Below are 13,151 nucleotides of genomic sequence, written 5' to 3' on the forward strand. Positions count from 1 at the left end.
TTTTCCTTTTCTGCCCTATTCAACTGTGTTTATCTCAACCCACAAGTCTTGCCTTTTTTTCTGATGCTCTCCCCCATCCAGGGACTTGGAGTGACCTGGTCCCGTGCAAGGTGCCCTGCTTGTGGCAGGGGTGGAATGAGATGAGCTTCAAAGTCCCTTCCAACCCAAACCATCCTGCGACCCCTCTGGGGGGTGAGTTTCCAGTTTAACGATTAATTTCCCTGCTTTGCAGGGAGAAGAGAGGTGCAGCTCCATGCAGTCCCTGATGCAGAGGAAGAGGTGAAGGGAGAAGGTGCTGCTGGGCCTTCTTCCACCACTGAAATAAAGGAGACAAAGGGTGAGTCACTAATGGACCGAGCAAGTGCTCTGCCCAACAGCACACCTGACACTGCAGGTGGATCTCTCAGCTCTGCTGAGACATGGGAGGAGGAAGAGGGATCCTCAGTGCTGGAGTATGTCACAGCTCCAGAGGACAACACAGAGCCCTCTGCTCAGGTGGTTCCTCTGCAGAAGAAGGTGAGGACCCTGCTGGGTGCTGGGGAGCAGCTGTGCCTTGTTGCTCTCTTGCTGGAAGTGAGGAGACCAAGCTGCATCCCCCACATCCCTTTGGCCACGTCAGGGAGCTGCTGCCTGGCTTCCTCCAGGAGAAGCTCGCTGTGTTTTCTGAGGCTGTGTTGTGCGTGTGGAGCTGCGGTGCCGGGAGGGGGAAACCACAAATCACATGAGTCAGCTTAGACACTGCTCTCTGCTCTCTGCTCCTGCTGAGCAGGTCTTGAGTATTAAACCTACACAGTTCTCAAGAGTTATTTGCGTTTCACTGGCTGGTCTTGTACCTTCTCTTCCTGATCATTCTCTGTTAGCCCTGTGTGGCAGGAAGATGTCGGCACTTGCTGCAACCGAGGAGGTGACAAAGAGTTTCCCTTTGGCCATGAATAAACAGACATTGTGGTCTTTTTCTTTTTTTAATAGAAAGAGAACAAGAGTAAAGCAAAGAAACATGTCCATCTCCAGGGAACCTCTTGCCCTGAACTCTCTGCCTCCTCAAACCACAGAGTTGCCTGACACATGTGCTGTTCCTCAGGAAATCCAGCCCCCCGTTGGTGAGGGAGCAAAGGCAGGTGCTGATGGATGCACTGATGCCAGTGGAGATGCACCTGAAGGCAATAGGCATTTGCACCCCTGGGGAAGGAAGCTGGCAGCCCGGAAGCAGAAAGGCTGAGCCCTGCAGGGCAGCACAGCCAGGGGGGCCGCCCCAGCTCGCAGTGCCGCAGCCCCAGGGGACAAGGTGGGGGATGGAGCAGCCAGGGGTAATGTGGAAGGGGCAGTGGTGCCCCTGGCCAGCTGCCAGCAGCCACAGCGAGTTCCCGGGCCTGGGGCAGCAGCAAGGAGCTGCTGTCAGCAGGGCAGGCAGCAAATCCCTCGGGGCTGCCTCCTGCCAAGGGAGCCCCAAAGCAAGCCTGAGACCAAGACCTCCCCTGGGGCTCAGAGCCCGCAGGCTGGGAAGGAGCTCAAGCAGAAAGGGACCAGTTCCACTGTTAAAGTGAGTGTGAGTGAGCTCTGGTGAGTGTTCCAGTGGGAAAAGCTTCCTTTGTCAGTGTGACCTGCTCGTGCTGTCAGTGATGCTGAGGAGCACCAGCCCAGGCATACAGGGGTGAATTGAGGAGGACTATGGGGACGCTCTAATTTGAGTTCTGTTCTTCTGGGTGTCAGTTCTAGCCCAGCTCACTGAGGGGTGGCTCAGATGCCCCCAGGAGTGGCAGGTGTCTCTTCTCCAGCCAGCCATGCTCTCTGGAGAGCTCTGGGATCCCCTTGAATAAGGGGATTTTGTGTTTTGCAGGTGCCTGTGCTCTGTTCATACACAGGCCTGGTAAGCTGGAAGTTGCTGTGGTTTCTCTTTCACTTTCTTTATGCCCCATCCTCTGGGACTGGGGCTCACTGAGCTGACTGTGTGGCAGTGTGTTTGGGTTGGGCTCTTCATGGGCTGTTTTCCTTACCAGTGGCTTCCCTCAGCGAGGGGTCAGTGCTTCCAGGAGGATGAAGCTGGTGGTGCACCAGTGTTGGGGGGCAGATGGGCAGTAGAGCAGAAAGTACTGCACAGCTGATGGGTGATGTGAACATCTTGACTCTGGTGGCCCTGGGAACATCGAACAGAAATGTAAGGGAGGAAACAAAAAGGAAATTGGCTTTGTTTAAAGGAAGTCATGCAAGATTGTGGTTAAGCAGTGTAGCTAAGAAACGTGGTTATTTCTTAGCAGTGAAAAATTTTACCTAAGGCTGTAAGAGTTTATAAATGGAGTTGTAGAAACAATAAATGGCTTCTTGCTTGCACCAGGAGTCGCGTCTCTCAAGTACTGACACACCAGGAGGAGATGCTGTGCTTCCAGGGTCTCCTGTTTCATTGGGCATTGTTTGTCTCCCTGTTGCAGAATGCAAGCACAAAAGAGAAAAATCAGACCCCATGTGAGAAAATGCCCAATATGAGTGAAAAGACAAGTCAGAGCCAAGGAGCGGAGGCTGCCAGAAAGCAGGGTGCTGTGGCTGCTGCAGACAGCTCCAAGAACAAAAAGGAACAAAAGAAGCAGAAACCTGTGGAAAAGGTTAAAGAAAGGTGAGAACAGCCCTGGTGCTCCCAGCATTCTTCACTAACAGGAGTTGCTGTGAGGAGGAATCAGGACTCCCGACTGAGGTGCTGGGATTGGGTCAGTATGTGCCTTGGACATGTGGAAATGGAGTTGTCTTGAAACTGAGGTGAGGTGGTTGTGCACGACAGAGGGGTGTTGAATGGGAGATGCAGCACAGGTGATGTCCTGGGTGTTGTGTTGAACCTGCTTGAGCATCTGATGGATAAAAAAGAGGTTATTCTCTTATTTCTTGCTCTAATGAGCACCACGTGCTTCACACACACAATGCTTCAGGTGAATAGTGTGAAGAGCTGTTTTGATGTTTTGCTTAATGTGTATGAGCTGGAAGGGGTGGAAAGTGTGGCCATTCCAGGTGACTCTGCTAGGCCAGAGCATCTCCTGCTGCCTTTAGGAGCCCATTTTTCCTTTTTGCACTGGGCTTTGCAGTAGGCTTGCTCAAACATCAGCCTGAGTGAGCTGCTGCCAGAGTTTATGGATCTTGCAGCCACTCAACTCGTCTCAAATCGAGTCTGATTTGAGGTCTACAGTGACTTGTGCAATTAAAAAACCCCAACAGAATCCTTTCTATTCCCCTTCCGATTCTTTCCTGCAGTTCTGTGAGCCGCAATGAGGGTGTTACAGTGTATTTCCATGCAATATTATCCAAAGACTTCAAGCTCAACCCCAGTACCGATAAAGTGTTCATCAGGGCCCAGGGCATTCCTTCCTATGCTGATTGGGAGGACAACATCTGTGAGCTGAAGTGCATCCGGTGAGTGTTCCCTGCTCTGGGAACGGGGTCTCTGTGGGGCCTCAGCCGCTGTGCAAGGGGTGGCTCTGTGCCCACAGCTGGGGGTTGCAGCAAGGGGCTTCACAGTGGAGAAAACTGTTCTAAAGCGTCACCATTCCTATTAAAAATGGAGCAATGCATGGAAAAGGATGTCTGTAGATCAGCTAATGTGTCCTTTGCCTGCCTTTGCTGTGTTTGTGTTTCCAAGGCATCTGGAAGAACATGGATACCTCATTGAAGGTGATGTAACTCTCAGCAGAGAAATCCTGGATGAGTACATTCCTTACAAGTACTGGGTGACCTGTGGGAAGGGGGAGTATGAGTTCATTTACAAGAATACAGTATCCAATAATCCCGTGAATCGCTGCTTATTGATAAGGAGTAAATTGCTCAAAAATGGAGGTGAGCTCTGTTGGCTGGACCTGCACCTTGGGGTGATCCCTGCTTTCCTATGGCCCAGCATTCCTGCAGGCAGCCCTGTCTGAAGCTGGCAGCTCAGTGGGCTGCTGGGGATATTGCTGTGGCAGTTGGAAGGGAGAAAGCACCTGATTGCAATGGTTGTTTTCTTGTGTTCTCCTTGTGTTGCTGTTCCAGTGTGGCACCAGTATGATGACATCGTGTGTGCAAAGCCTTCCACAATCAAAAACTTCCGGCAGAAATTTAGTTTGGATAAAAACAAGGAAATAGTGGAAGGGAAGAAAATTGCTGCCAATATTATGCTAGAAAGTATCTTCAACATTCTTGGAACCTGGAATCCTGACAATCTGAGCAATTTCTTCTGTCAGATTAGGCAGTTCCATTATGTTGCAGTAGGCCAGCGGGTGTTTGACAATGGGCCAATGGCATGGAAAGAGTTAAACTTCAGCACAGAGCAGGTAATCCCTTCTCTTGCAGAGACAGAAAGCATTCTGTTACTGAACACAAACTTTTATTTTCCTGCTGACCTCACTGGGTTAATTTTGCTTTTCCAGTCAAAGTTCAGGTAGAGAAGCAGTGGGGATCCTTCTGGGGTGGCTGTCACTGACTGCTTTGAGGGCTTTCAGTCAGCCTGTGCACCTTGGTGTGGTTCTGAGACCCCATGGGGGTCAGCAGCAGGGCTGTGACGTGGTGCCTTCATACCTGAGTGGGTTTTGTGTCTGGATATTGATTTCCTAAGCCTTGCCATAAGTTTTGCTGCCAGTTGTTCTGTCACTAACAACTTCTCTGCACTCATCTCTTGTTCCAAAGCTGCCTGCTTTTTGGGAGAAGCTCCTGATCCTGTTCTAAGCAGTGATGCCAGTAGGGTTTCTGGAATCCAAAATTTCTTATTTGACATAATTAGGAAATGTGACAGAAATGCCACATTGTCTTTTTTGGTTTTCAGGGCTGCTCCTTCCTGTCCTGTGGCCTCACTGGAACTGGCAGAAGACATTGGCTTCAGAAGAGAAAGACTAATGCTGTGCTTGGTTTGTTTCTTCTCTTCTTTATCCCAGGTGAATGATTTGCTGCTAAACTATGTGAAGAAAATAGCTCTCCCTTTCCTTGCACCAGAAGCAGCTCCAGAGGGCAGAGTCATCCAAAGCAAACTGGCTGTAGGGCTCACCATTCTTCTGTTAGATGAGCACTGTTCACTCCCAGAACGTAAAAGTGACCTGGCTGACCTGTGCAGCCTCCTGTGCTTGGATCAGCTGTCACCACAAGTTATACAGCATGAGATTGATCGCATCAAATGGGCTTTTGCAGGAGTTTCCAGGTAAGTGTTCCACGTACCTTCTAACTGACCAGGCTGGTGTTGCTTTGATAAAACAACCAGAATCTAGCTCTCTACTGCTAGAGAACCAGAGAAAAAGTTACATTTGGAGATATCTTTGGAGGTCTCAGTTCCAGCCTCCTGCTTGAAGCAGGGCTAACATCCAGGCAAGGTTGTAGTGCATCATTCCACACTTTTTGGTTGGTTTCCCCTGGAGTGCCTGTTTGCCAGGTTGTAATCTGACTACCTGGAACTGGATTTGGAGTTCTTCACTCACACAGCTGCAGCCATTGCATTTCTCTCTGGAGTCCTTCTCTGGGTAGGTGTCACAGGGCTGGGAGGGCTCATGGGGAGACTGTAGGTAAAGGATTGGGTCTTCCCAGTGCTCCAGCAGCAGGATCTGTACAGAGAGATTCTGTAACATTGCAGCTCTGGGCCTTAAACCTGGAGAGGTACACTCTGCAATGAAGAGTAGATGGAGCTAAAATAATGACCAGAGGTTAATTGAAGGTGCGTAGGAGATTGAAATATGGCCTCCCACACCACTAGGGCATTCTCAAGGCCAGGAAAAAGCTGTTCTTTCACTCAGTGTCTTTGTTTTGTTTTCTTTTTTTATTTAGCTTGACGGTTGAGCTGAAAAACCTTTGCCAGAGTTGCATTGAACTTGACGTAGACCAGTGGGTGTGGGTCCTTCCCCTTCTGCATTCCTTTTCGGGTCCTCTGCAGCAGGAGCATGAGCTGGTGGAGGAGGATGCCTGGGCAGGGTTGCAAGGGCTTCCATTTGCTGAAACCAGGATGAAGCAAGATGTGTGAGTTTTCCAGAGCTCCCAGTTCCTCCCAGTGCCTTCAAATCTCTTTGTTTTTCATCTCCCCTATTTTTAAAGAGTATGAAATGTAGCATGTTAAGGGAGGATGTTTGGGGTATTTGGGCACAGCCACACTGGTGGCTCAGATGTCACTGAGTGTAGCCCAGTTGGGCACTGTGTGACCCCTCAAACACAACCCCCCCAGTTCTGCCAGCCAGGGAGCTGGTGGGAGCCAAAGCTGCTCCAGTTGTGTAGAGTCTGAGCAAGACCTGGAGTTTATTTTCCCCAAGTGCTTGTGCTCTGTGGTTTGGTTCTGCTGTGCCACCCCTGGGCCCTCCCACGGATCTCAGCTGCAGGGACAAAAGCACAGGAATGGAGGAGACTCCTCTGTGGGCTGCACAGCATTTTGTTCCCTGGAATCCTGAAGATTTTGTTTTGTCTCCCCTCCAGAGCAACCCGAATGCTGGCACGAATGAGAGAAAAGAGATACTTGATGGAATTTGATGGGACTCTGGTCAAGTCCTGGCTCTGTGTGGTGCCCCTGGGGAGCCTGGCTGACTTCATAGAAGACTTCACCAGTGACCCGTTACTTATTCTTCAAGGTGTTTTGTACAGATTGGACAATGTTGAGCTCTCGTGCAATAGCTCTCAGGTTTGTCATCTGGCAGCTTTACCCAGCTCTGGGATGAAGGCTCAAACTGGGCTCCTGGGTGTCTTTTGGCAGAACTGACCATCCCTGAGGGGACTGGGGCTGGCAGCAGGTCGCAGCACAAAGAGCTTCAAACCTAGCTAAGAGCAAAAATAGTTGCTCTGAAGTCAGAGACTCCTCAGGGGGAGAGTTAGGGGTTTATCTGCAGCAAAAAGTGGTGTTGGCATTGATGAGAGGAGGGTGTTCGTGGCTGGATTTGCTCTTGGTTAGTGATGGCAGATGTTTTAATCCTGACCTCCTCAGAGATGTGTACCTGAAACTTTTTTTTGCACAGGAGGGTAGGGCAAGGGGCTGCTGGTTTGGGAGATTTTCCTGCTGTTGTGAAAACTTTTGTGTTGGTGTAAGGACAGCAGGAGTAGGACCTTGCAACTAATAAAAGAAATTGTAAGAAGTACAGGTTGGGTTTGTGCATATAAAAGCCGCCCAGGTATTGGCTCTTAGATCCAGTAAATAAGTTCTGCTATTTTACAGTGTATTTATGAAAATGTTGGAGAAGATGTGAAAGAATAGTGAGTTCCCTCCTCCTCAGCTAATCAGAAATCAGTCTGTAAAATTTGTTCCACAGTATCATATTTTTGTCTTTCCAGTCTCAGGTGCTAATGAGGATTCTAGAGACAGTGCTGTGTGCCTTGGATAAGCCCCCAGACAGGTAAGTGCAATGCACCTCTGTGAGAGCAATGTCTGCCTCTGCACCAGGGCTGGGGTCCTGCTTGTGTACCTTGAATCTCTGTGGAGAAAAGAATCCTGGAGTTCCATCCCATCTTTTAAATCCATCTGAGGGAGGTAGCTGCCACACTGTGTTGAATTTGGTGGGATTTTTACTTTGGTTTTAATTTTTTATTTTTCCTTGGAGCAGAAAATTAATTCTCCCTCTGTATTGCTGCCCTGCAGAGCTCTGGGGGCTCCTTCTTGGCGGTGCTGCATGTCCCGCTGCCTCAGGCTGCATGAGAGGCTCTGCAAGACTGTCAGGACAGTGATGTTGTTCCTGATCCCTGCCACTGCTGCCACCCTGATTGCCAAGGTTGCCCAGCTTCAGCCCCCAGCAGTGAGTACCAAGGAACTCTTGGCTTGATGCAAGCAAGGTACCCAGAAATGTTACAAGTGTGGCATAACACACTGGGTTGAGGTCAGGTCCAGTCTCTGTTTGAAGAACTTCACACTCTAAGCAAGACTGTGAGACTTTCAGACAGGTGTGGAGTCACCTGATGAGTTTGGTTCTTATTGAAAATAAGGTCAGATGCTCAGGTTTGCTGTGATAAACTTTGTTTTAAGTCTGGTTTTGTTTCCCCTTAAACATTTGTTGTCTACTTCCTGGAACAAGCTTAAGCACAACCTGCCTGTAAGCACTGCACTTTCCCAGCCTCTCTGCTCTTTATTCAAGCAGTGCTGGGTCTGTTGCTGGGCTCTTCTATGTTCTGGATGCTTTTGGTCTTCTCTTTAGAAATACTGATTTAAATCAGTTGTCTATTGCTGTCCTGCTTGAGCTGTGTTTATTTGTTGTCTTTCCCTCTGTGTGGGCCAGGTTCCAGGGGATGCTGTGGAGGAACTTCCAATGGAAGAGTTGCTTAATGGAGCTCTGAGGGAAGCTCGTGCCTGGTTCAGAAAGGTTTTGGATCACAAGTTACTGAAGAAGCACTCAGACCATGTGATCTTCTCTTTCTCCTCTGAACTTGAGGTTTGTTATCTTCTGATAATGTCAGTAAAAAGGGATTTTACTGTAGCTTAGCCAGGGTCTTGAGTCTGGCTCTTTGCTGGGCTCTGTAGCTGTGGATGGGTAAGGAATGGGGTGGGGATGGGCAGTGTTTGAAGCTCACCTCTGTTCTGCTCTTCATTGGCCATTCCGAAAGGCATTGCTGGGATGAGGAGCTGCCCCTTGGTGTTGTCTTGCTCTCAGTGTGTCTCACTGGTTGTCCTCAGGCCTTCCAGCAGGCAAAGCTCAGAGCAGCCCTGCCAGTCTGAGCTCCTGCTCCCTCTGGGCCCTCTGGCCCTCTCTGGGACAGTTTCCAGCAGCAGGTTGGAGGTGGCTCATCTAAATGTCTCCTTCAACAGCTGAGACATTTACACAATCTTTGGGCTTAAAAGATGCCTTTTGCAGCTCTGGGAGTGTTCCCTTTCCTCAGAATGGAAACGTCTGAAAGGGCTGCAGACTGTCTGAGGCATGTGGGGCATCTCTTCTCCATTGTTCTTTTAATTTCCTTTCTTTCATTTTCCTTTCTTTTAATTTTCCTATTAAATCTCACCATTCAGTAGTTTGGGTTGGTTTGCTTGTCCCCTGCAGGTCTGGGATAAGTTTGTGAAAATCATCTTTCCAGATAAGAAGTTCACCCAGAAATGGAGGAATGCTTTACTTGCAGATCTGAAGAACAGAATCCAGCAGGTAGGGGAGACTCCTGGCAGCCTTGGCTGGTGCCCAGAGCAGATGGAGTGACTTGTGTGTGGAAACCCAGAGCACCGGGAATATTTCTGTGTCTGCCCTGACCCCAGGGGGAGCACTGACTTGGACCCTAATCCATGGAGAAAGTTTCCTAGACTTCAAGATAGACTAGAATCCATGAAAGTGTGAAATAGATTGTAGAGAGTAGTGTAGGTGTATCACTTGGTGAGAAATTGAGGTTTTGGGATTTTTAGTATGTTGTGGATGGAAGCAAGATGGAGGGCACAGGGTGTCATCCTGGGTTTCTTCTTCCTGCTTCTTCTTCCTTCTTCTTTGTGGGTTTGAGTGGCGTTTTGCAATTGGGCAGAAAAGTCCACATTGCGGGCTCTGTGGGATCAGTTATTGGGTTAAAAGGGAAAATAATCCAGGTGTCAGTTCTCCATTGGATAGTTGAGTCTTAAAAGGCCTTGTAACAAGAGATTGGTAGCCATTTTGTGCCTTCTAATGAAAAGCTGCCCAACTCACAGTAATGAGACTGTTTTACTGATAAGAAGTAATAAACACAGAAGTCTGAACATGAGCTACCGTCTCAAGTGCCTTGAATCCAGACCCAGAGAAACCCACAGCTGGTACTGCCACACTTGTGCTGTGCTTGGAGCAGGAGCACGTGCAAACATGGTGGCTTTGGCCATAACGATTGCCATTGCTGTTATGAACCAGGTTCTGGAAGCTCAGCAATTGGCCATGACAATGTCTCACGCTGTAATCTTGGTCAGTGGCCTGGCTGCAGGTCCTGGTGCTTCAGAGGAAATCCACATTCTGAACAATTGTCACCTCTGTGGTTTTAAGAACCAGCAAGTGCTAAGTAAACACCCAGGGGCTCAGAGAAGCCAAGTTGGTGCCTCTCTTTTCATTCCTTGTGCAGAAATGGTGCTGCTCAGGCTCCCAAATGCACACCCACATGTGTTAGTCCTTTCCAAACTGACACTGTATATCTCCTCCTTTCTACAGCAATTACACATTTCCTTACGCCATTGATTTTCATGGTGAAGTCAGGAAACAAATATTTTCTGCTGTGACTTTGGCTTGGAGAGGTGGATATTAAGTAATCACACACCTTAGATGGAAATCCTTAAAATATTTTCCAAGTATTTATTTATTTGATCTCTCTCCCAGGCCTTCAGAAATGGGCTGATGCTCAAGTTCTTTTTATTGTCTTGATAGCATCACTGCTTCATGCTGCCAGGAGAAACACTTTGAGTTGGTGAGAAATCTCCCTTTTGCCCTTCAGGAGCCTCCAGTGAACCAAATCTTGGTGTACTGTTCTCAGCACTACTACATCACAAGGATGGACTCTTCCATCAGCCAGTGCTTCCAGAGCTGTGCCATAGAGGCTGTATCTGCGGCTTGCCAGGTACTGTGTGTGCCCTGGTAGGGGAAAGGAAAGGTAGGGAAGGGAGGAGGAAGGTAAGTGGGGTTTCACAGCAATTCTGTTGCACAGGGATGTGCCTTGTGGTGGAAGGGGAGGTGGATGTTGCTTGAGCTGCTGCAGATTGTTTGTTAAACCAACAACAAAAAATATCAAGAAGAAATCAGGAAATGAGGTCGGTGAGGAATATTTGTAATGCATTTCCACCATGAGCTGTGGTGTCAGTTGTGTCAGAGGGCTGTTTTGGAATATTCCTCAGCACTGGAGGTGACTCCTTGGCATCAGTGCCAGTTCTGAGACACGGACACAGTGGGACCCCAGAGTCTGACCTGCCCCTGTCCTCTCTGTGTGCCCTGGCAGATGCAGAACAATCTCCTGGAGCGGATCTCTGCCTATAACATGGGCAAGTTCAGCCAGCTCGTGTCTGCTGTCATGGTGAAGTCGTGGCCAGTCAGGACTGAGCAGTCTGAGGGGGATTTTGATACGATTCTGCACCACCTGCTCACATGGCCTGACATCAAACATATCTTCAGCTTTTATGGTAGGTCTGTAGTTGGGTTTTAGGAGGCCCTGAGAAGCTTTTCTCTGCCTTGCTGCTGCCACTGCACAGAGCAGCAGAGAAAAATTGTCCTGCTCTTATTGTAGTCCCTATCTCAAAGCTTGAACTATTCAGCTTGGGTTTGGAGAGGGAAGGCCAAGGAAGAAGGAGCCACTATTCCTCTTGTGCTAATCCACTACAGCTTCCTCGGGATTTGTGGACCGTAACTTCTTTCCCTGAGAAGTTCTCACAAGTTATTGGCACACAAAAATGCCAAAGAGTTGCCCAAGAGAACGGGTCCAAATGGCTTTTGTTTGCCCCACAGGGTTTGGGTCTGGGCTCTTCATGGAAAGTTTCCACATTGCTGTCCTGGGATCCTGGTTTTGTTCAGAAAGCCATGAGGGGTTGGAGGGTGGTGTGAGTCCACAGGCTCTTGGTTAGGGTTTCAGTAGGAAATGGAAGGACTCAGTGCCATGGCATGGGAAAGTTCCTGATTCTGCCTGTTTTTGGGAAACGTGACATGCTTTGTGTCTGGAACAGGGACCAACAGAAACCATCTGGACAAGCTCACAGATAAAGCAAAGAAGGTCATTGCCATAGCAGACTCTGTGCTTACGAGCGTCACCAGTGGTATCTACAGTGGCTGCATCCTTGTGAAACACCTGAAGGAGATTTTCAAGCACAAGGAACAGTTCTTCTGCATTTGGGAGACAAGTAAGACATGGGTTCTAAGGGGCATGGTTGGCTTAGAGCATCACTGTAGTGATGCTGGTCTGCTCAGGATGGGCTGCAGGGGTTGGGGATGCTCAGGAGGGGCTGCAGCAGTTTGAAGTGCTGTTCCTTGGCCTGGGCAGGGATCTCCCAGCTTCAGTTTGTGTTGTCACTGCAGGGTTTGTGATTCTGCAGTTCCCAACCCGAGTTGGGATGCAGGGCTTGGGACATGTCTGCTTTGTGACTACAGGTGAATTTTCTTTCAGAGCACCAGCAATGTCCAAGTGAGAAAAAGGAGCAGTCCCAGAGAAGCCTGAAAAGCCTGAAAAAAGAGCTGGCATTGAGGCATGAAGAAGTCACACAGCTCACAAGTGAGAAAGAAGCAATAGGAACCTTCGTGAGAATGTGCCGGGGGATTCAGAAGCCTGTTAGAGGTAGAGTTCTGGGGAGCAGTCTGAAAGTGTCAAGTCCTGAAAACAGCATTTTCCTTGAAAATCTCTTGGCTTTGGGAACAGGTTTGATTTTAAGCCCCAAAGTGAGGGTGAGGAGGGGTGGGGGAAGTAAACCCAGAGCACCGGTGGGGGGGGGTGGTCAAATGAGTGCTTGTGCATCAAATGACACTTAGAGGGGTCCACCTGCCTGGTAGCATTTTGTGGCTTGGGGGATGGGATGAAGTGAGCTGGAGCCAGGTTGCACCATCTGATCTCCCTCTGGCCTGTCTCTGGTTTGCAGTGGTTTTAGGTAACGTGGAATATCAACACTCAAAAGATCTTCACTCAAAAAGTCTGGGAGAAGCTGTGAAGGTGGGAAAGAGGCCCCTGGAGACCTTCTACGACCTGAGCCCAGAGATGAAAAAGTTTGTCTGCAAAATGCACTCTTTTAAGGACAGCCTGATCTTCCAGAAGTTCTGGGAGGAAGCAGTAGAGAAGGTAGGAAAGAAGTATGAGCGTGACTCTTCAGAGGAGGAGGAGGACAAGGAGGAGATTGTTCCTAAGCTGGACCTTAATGATATTTTGAACAGCATGATCCGCCCTTGCTTTAACAGCTATGCAGAGCTGTATGATGAACTTAGATCAGGAAGTCTCACGCTTTTTGCAGTTGATAGAATTTTCCAGGAATTCATGGGTTATCCTGACCAACTCAGAGCAGAGCTGAACACCATCTGTGAGCTTCAGCCTGCAGAGGACAGAGGCTGGGTTGACCAGCGAGTCCAGCAGATCCAGCAGTACTATGAAATAGATTCAATCCGTGAAGCTACCAGGATCATTGACCGTGTGAAAGAGTGTTTGGGCCTCTCTGGTGACTTCAGAATCCTGGAAAAGTTGTTGCATATAGTAAGTATCTGTGACTTCAGCTCTTTAGTGTCAGGGTGTTGGCTAAATTCAAACCTTCCCACAAGTCTATCCCAGTCTGTAAAGAGTCATTCCTTGTCCCAAAATGCTTA

The 13,151-nt window shown here is 48.9% G+C and overlaps 1 protein-coding gene across 1 annotated transcript in view; it reads left to right on the forward strand.

Moving 5' to 3' along the window:
• Positions 1-348: 348 nt before the first annotated feature.
• The window catches only part of LOC136555931 (E3 ubiquitin-protein ligase RNF213-like), a 43,295-nt gene continuing 30,492 nt past the window's right edge, over positions 349-13,151 (forward strand). Inside the window, 23 exon segments of the mRNA XM_066548973.1 lie at positions 349-516; positions 970-1,020; positions 1,022-1,166; positions 1,169-1,223; positions 1,225-1,313; positions 1,316-1,442; positions 1,444-1,540; positions 2,427-2,608; positions 3,235-3,393; positions 3,620-3,813; positions 4,006-4,286; positions 4,884-5,143; positions 5,761-5,949; positions 6,397-6,598; positions 7,249-7,304; positions 7,547-7,700; positions 8,178-8,330; positions 8,934-9,032; positions 10,321-10,443; positions 10,819-10,999; positions 11,537-11,710; positions 11,974-12,141; positions 12,440-13,041. Of these exon segments, the coding sequence (XP_066405070.1) occupies positions 349-516; positions 970-1,020; positions 1,022-1,166; positions 1,169-1,223; positions 1,225-1,313; positions 1,316-1,442; positions 1,444-1,540; positions 2,427-2,608; positions 3,235-3,393; positions 3,620-3,813; positions 4,006-4,286; positions 4,884-5,143; positions 5,761-5,949; positions 6,397-6,598; positions 7,249-7,304; positions 7,547-7,700; positions 8,178-8,330; positions 8,934-9,032; positions 10,321-10,443; positions 10,819-10,999; positions 11,537-11,710; positions 11,974-12,141; positions 12,440-13,041 (3,909 nt within the window).

Source organism: Molothrus aeneus, chromosome 4 (genome assembly GCF_037042795.1).
Source record: "Molothrus aeneus isolate 106 chromosome 4, BPBGC_Maene_1.0, whole genome shotgun sequence".
Classification (NCBI taxonomy): domain Eukaryota; kingdom Metazoa; phylum Chordata; class Aves; order Passeriformes; family Icteridae; genus Molothrus; species Molothrus aeneus.